Below are 6000 nucleotides of genomic sequence, written 5' to 3' on the forward strand. Positions count from 1 at the left end.
TTTGGGACTAACCTTTAATAAACAATTCAAAGATTGCTTATTGTATTGACAAATATATAGGTTATGATGCTCCGTATAAATACCATCATGCAATCAACAATTTTACCATCACAAGAGTGTTAATAGAATTCACTTTGTAAGGAGAGTTCCTTTTCACTCGATGGCACAATTCACAACCTTGTTTTCCGAGAGACAACCAACTTTCCACTACAGTTTAGGGCATGGACTAACCTTCAAAACCAGCGCAATTTTAAGTACATCTTCATCCTGTAGTATTTCTCCTCCTGTGAAGACCCTTTCAGTCACTTCTAAGCTTGGGGAACAACAGCCATTGAGACGATCAGGAAATTACCAGCCTCCCACCTGGGATTTCTGCTACGTGGAATCACTATCAAATCAATATTCAGTAATCACCTTGTCTAAAACTTTTAATCTGTTAGTAAAACTAAAGACTTTTTACTTGTTAATTGGTCGTAAACGAAGATAATGTTCATAATGCAGGGAAAGAGGTACATAAATAGATGTCTTGTGCTGAAGGAGCAAGTGAAAATGATGCTGGACGAGGAGGTGGATCTGTTAATTCAGTTGGAGTTAATCGATGACCTACAAAGGCTCGGAATAGCTTACCACTTCCAGAACAAAATCCAGTCAATTTTGAGTGGAGTATACAAGGAAAATCACTTGGGAAATACTTCACGTGAAAAGGATTTATATGCAACAGCTCTGGAATTTAGACTCCTGAGACAACATGGTTTTGATGTCTCCCAAGGTTTGCATCACCTAAAATTTTTTTATTTGCACAGATCTAGATCTACTTGTTCAAACAAAATTGTTCACTAATTGCAAAATATATAAGAAAATCATGCCTCGTCTTGGTTGTAGAGGTCTTCAATTGTTTCAAGAATGAGAAAGGAAATTTTAAGGCCAACCTTTGCGAAGACATCAAGGGAATGCTTCATTTGTATGAAGCTTCGTTCCTTCTAGTAGAAAGCGAAAGCACCTTGGAGATGGCTAGGGAATTCTCATCTGAATGTCTCAAGAACGTCCTCAATCATGAAGGGATCAGTGAAGAACTTATTCTACTGATGCAACATTCTCTGGAGCTTCCACTACACTGGAGAGTACAGCGCTTGGAGGCTCGGTGGTTCATAGACATGTATGAGAAGAGAGCTAATAGAAATCCTACTCTACTTGATCTTGCAAAAATGGACTTCAATCTTGTTCAAGCAACACATCAGGATGATCTCCAATATGCATCAAGGTAAGAGTTCAATTCCCATGGTCGTACTAGGCTGTTTGGAGATATTTGACCAACGAGGAAATCCAAAATTACGGGGGTTAACATCCCAGCAAGCAGTAACTGTCCTTAGATGACTAAATATGCTTTTCTGCACAACTTCTAAATTTTATAATATGGTTTTTTTTACCTGTAATATGATAACTTCAACATTTTCATATGTTCAGTTACGGATGATCATTTTCGTCATTTTGACACTTTAATCCAAACTATGAAAGGATTATATGTAGCTTTTAACACTAGATGGGGGTTATGTGAAAATCAGCTATAATACAAGGGCGTTAAGTGTAATTTGCCCTTTTTTTTAAACCTGTAATATGAGAACTTTGCAGTTTTTTTTCTTCTTCTTATTTATTTTATAACATTATTTTAAGAAGTTGAATTTATTGAGCCTTATTTTGTGTGAATTTGGTTTCCATGTCCGCGTCTCTCTTGTTTTACTCCTTTTATCTTTTCATATAATTTTTTGTGATATAATGTTTTGTGAGATAAAAATATAATTAAAGAATCTCCTAAAATTGTCTTTTCAAATAATGTCCAATGACACGGACTCACTACTTGTTTCTCCGAATAATGTCTATCCAAATAGGCTCCATTATGGCTGTTGCATTAATTAGAAAATAATCGATTTTATTTTTCATGAGTGATTATTGCAAACGCATCCATGCAGGTAACACCATCAAGATTAATTTGAAGTGTAAGAAATAATTATAGCTTTGTTTTTCACTTGAACAGGTGGTGGCAGAGTACATGTCTAGCAGAAAATTTGGCCTTTGCAAGGGACAGATTGGTGGAAAATTTCTTTTGGACAGTAGGAGTTATCTTTGACCCGCAACAAGGGTATTGCCGTAGAATGTCAACAAGAGTCAATGCTTTGGTAACGACAATAGACGACGTATACGATGTTTATGGAACTTTGGATGAACTCGAACTTTTTACTGCTGCTGTTGAAAGGTTTTGCTGACAATTTTCAATATAAATTTGTGCTATAATTGATCATGTTGAATGAACAAGTTACACAACTTCTTGTCATTTTTTTTATGGGTAAAGTGTATCGAAGGTTACTAAAGTTTTCAAACTTTTTATCTCATACTATTTCTCGTGCTAAATGGTCTACTCATTCCCTAAAAATGCTTCAAGCAAATCATTTTGTTAAATTTGATAGTTAAGTTAGATGAGAATTAGCCCATGTTAGAGGCATGCCTATTCTGAAACAACATTATGCACATTTAATTTCTTGCAGAACTCACTAGCCCTAAATAGATTAGGACTAAAATTTCCTAGATTTGATAAGATAATCTAGATGAAGTACTTTTAGGAGTTGAGTGGGCATTTGACGTGAAAAATAGTTTAATGGCTAAATTAAAATTTCTAAAAAGTTTCAATGCACTTTACCTTTTTTTTACTTTTTTTTTTTTAACATTTCAGATGGGACCTTGGCGTCATAGATCAACTTCCGAGCTACCTGAAATTATGTTATTTTGCACTTTACAACTCAATCAATGAAATGGCTTATGACGTTATGAAAGAGCAAGGCGTTCAAGTCATTTCATACCTGAAAAATTCGGTGACTATCTTTGCTCGAACTAATTTGCTTTTCTCTTTATGACTTGATCAATCTTCTCCTGAAATTGGCTGTACAATTTAAAATGTTTCAGTGGACAGATCTATGCAAAGCTTACTTGCAAGAGGCCAAATGGTACCACAGTGGTTATGTACCAACATTACAAGAATACCTTGATAATGCATGGATTTCAATATCAGCTCCTGTGATACTTGTGCATGCTTATTTCTTCGTAAGCAACCCGATAACGAACGAAGGCCTGGAATGCTTAGACAGATATCACAACATAATTCGATGTTCAGCAATGATTTTGCGCCTTGCAGACGACTTGGGAACATCCACAGTAAGTTGCCGTATTCAGTTTCAAAAGCTACAATTTCAAGAACTTTTTAAGTTGTCTTAGTTAATTTAGAGTATTAAGAAGCGAAATTCAGAGTATTAAAAACCAGAGTGACCTTCATAAAACGTCAACAGACTTTAAGCATAATTAGCACCTATTTTTGTATGTATCTTGATGGTTTGTGATTCATAGTATAATATTTCTTATTTTGTAACGCTGCTAAACTTTTTGGGCTGTCTTAGTTAATTTAGTCCTTACAAATCCAATTCAAAATGCAAAATTTAGAGTATAATTAAAAGCCACAGTGACCTTTATAAAAAGTCAACAAAATTTAAGCACAATTGGGACATATATTTATATGTATTATTCGTGACTGAATTTTGGAGGAATCTTGTATAGGGACATCAATTGACCCCTTCGTTATAAATTTGGGTAAATTTTGATAACCCTCTCTATTTTTGCATAATATCACACATGACCCTCCTAAGGCTACAGAGAATATTTCCTGTCACATTTTTACTTTACAAAAAATCACGTGACGGTTTTCTGGATATTTTCAAACTTTAAAGGGATCATGTAGTATTATGTAAAAGTATGAGAGGGGCCATGAATAATTCGCTTTAAAATTCAGTACATTATGGACAGATAAAAGCAATTTTTTCTTTTTTTTCAGGAAATATTCGAGAGACACAATTAATGCACAATTTACCCAAAGATAGATGTTTGTACAAGGCTTGTAATTATAAAATCCCATAACTATATGTTTGGAAATTTACTCAATTAAGCCAAGAAAATGAAAACTGCTGTTAATTTTTTTTTCTTTTAAGACAATCAAATCAGAAGGGACACGACATGCTCAATTCATACTATTATACTTCATACTTAACTGAGCAGGATGAGTTGCAAAGAGGTGATGTACCAAAATCAATCCAATGTTACATGAATGAAAGCGGTGCAGCCGAAGAAGAGGCGCGTGAACACATAAGATTCTTGATCAGTGAAACATGGAAACAAATGAACAGAGAACGAGTTGCAGACTCACCATTCTCTCAAACTTTTATTGGAATGGCAATGAACCTTGGTAGGATGGCTCAGTGCATGTACCAGTACGGTGATGGTCATGGTAGTTCTAACTCCCACACTAAAGATCGTATTCGAGCATTACTACTGGATCCTGTTGGTCTTTCATTTTAGTATGGCTTTTGCTACTTTTGCTTTTGATCCTTGTTGATAATATATTACAGTATATCATCTTATGATAGTTATTTGTTTTTTTTTTTTTTTTGTTTTTAACAAACGATACCAATTTTATATATATTAACACTTGAAATTACAAGAGTTAATTACAAAACGGGGTAACTACCCCCATATCTTTCCTAGCTAGTGCTGATAACCAAGATGGGATTGATCCCTCCCATTCAATTATCCTAACTGACTTAACTGCAAATTGAGCCAAAGCATGGCTACAAGTAGTAGCAATCCTGGGAATAAACAAAAACACACAACAGATATTGTGATACTTATTGACTAGTTTATTGTGACTGTTTAGTGTAACTAAATCAAGTTGTTCACCTGATGTATACGAGACGATTAGCACAGATACAGTGGCTCCACTTAGGGATTTTAAGCTCTTTCACGTTGGATGGACTAAAATCCCTACAGTAACCTTCTCCTCTACATTCAGAAGATACATTTGATAGTATATTACCGTATATCATGATGGGAAAATTCTAGTAAGTGAATAAAAATTGACGGATTACAAAAAAATTTACATAGTGTATGCAATCAATGCTGCCACAACTTTCTCTTTTTTTTTTTCAGTCTACGAAAATAAAATGCCTTGAAACAATAACAAAAAAAAAGAAGAAACCTAAACACCCTTTTTAACTATTTTAATGGGAAATTATTGATGATTGTCATCTCCCAATCAAGATCAAGCCGCCCAAAAGAAGAAATTTAGCTTCTTATCCGCTACCGGGATGCTTAGAAATCTAGTTTACTATTGCACGGCCCCATTTTGTCCATGTCTGGCTTTTTGATGGTTTTTCTTCTTTTCTTTTTCATTATTTCCCCTATTAGATGATTGTTCAAGTTTATTCAATTCATTTTTATGAAATTTTGGGGTATTCTAAGTAGTCCACTAATTATATATCAACTAGCTAGTGGGTAAAACGCACTTTATGTGTGTGCATATTTTAGAGAGAAGATATATAATGAAAACAACTATATAGACATGAAGGTTTAAGCTTTAAGTTTATAAATAATGAGGACAACGTGGTTTTATGTTTTTAATTGTAACTATATTATGACAAGTTTGCCTTAATGATAAGGATAAAATTGGTAATTCAAAAAATGACATATTCTTTTAACACCATATATACCCCCTACTCACACTTTATACATAGATATAGATAGATAGATGTTCCAACAAAAATATTTTCATGCACCAAAAACGACTGCTTCATCAGGATAAATGCATTAATTAGCAAGGGGCAAATCTCAGCTGATCAATTGTTTTCTTTTTATTATTATTACTAGGTTCCAGATGGTCCATCAGGGTCTAGCCAACTATTATTATCGATCATTATGATATCTTTCATCAAAAAAAATTTTTTTTAAAAAAAATCATGATAAGAACCCACAATCTCAATCAATAGACGCCCTTGTGGCTACTCAACAGTCCATACCAATTATTTGTTAGACAAGCTTTGAAGCTTGTTAATTACTACTAAATTAGCTTGACTTCTGTCGCTTTTAGGTTTTTTTCTGCTTTTCAATTTTTCTCCTTTTGGTGAATAC

General features: G+C 34.0%; 1 protein-coding gene across 1 annotated transcript; it reads left to right on the forward strand.

Annotated features, from left to right (window-relative positions):
* The first annotated feature begins 128 nt into the window (after positions 1-128).
* Positions 129-4476, forward strand: LOC113729469 (linalool synthase TPS3, chloroplastic-like). Its single transcript, XM_072081497.1, has 7 exons — positions 129-406; positions 502-769; positions 883-1261; positions 2033-2251; positions 2726-2864; positions 2956-3204; positions 4096-4476. Exons 1-7 carry the CDS (start codon positions 161-163, stop codon positions 4393-4395), a joined length of 1800 nt encoding a protein of 599 aa, XP_071937598.1. The 5' UTR covers positions 129-160; the 3' UTR covers positions 4396-4476.
* Positions 4477-6000: the final 1524 nt, after the last annotated feature.

This window comes from Coffea arabica, chromosome 2e, assembly GCF_036785885.1.
Source record: "Coffea arabica cultivar ET-39 chromosome 2e, Coffea Arabica ET-39 HiFi, whole genome shotgun sequence".
Taxonomy (NCBI): Eukaryota; Viridiplantae; Streptophyta; class Magnoliopsida; order Gentianales; family Rubiaceae; genus Coffea; species Coffea arabica.

Excerpts from the sequence above, each read along its gene's own strand:
- LOC113729469 (XM_072081497.1), top strand. The coding sequence starts at position 161 with ATGGCACAATTCACAACCTTGTTTTCCGAGAGACAACCAACTTTCCAC. Across the intron at positions 2,252-2,725 it reads TTTACTGCTGCTGTTGAAAG|ATGGGACCTTGGCGTCATAG; the intron begins GTTTTGCTGACA and ends TTAACATTTCAG. Across the intron at positions 3,205-4,095 it reads ACGACTTGGGAACATCCACA|GATGAGTTGCAAAGAGGTGA; the intron begins GTAAGTTGCCGT and ends TTAACTGAGCAG.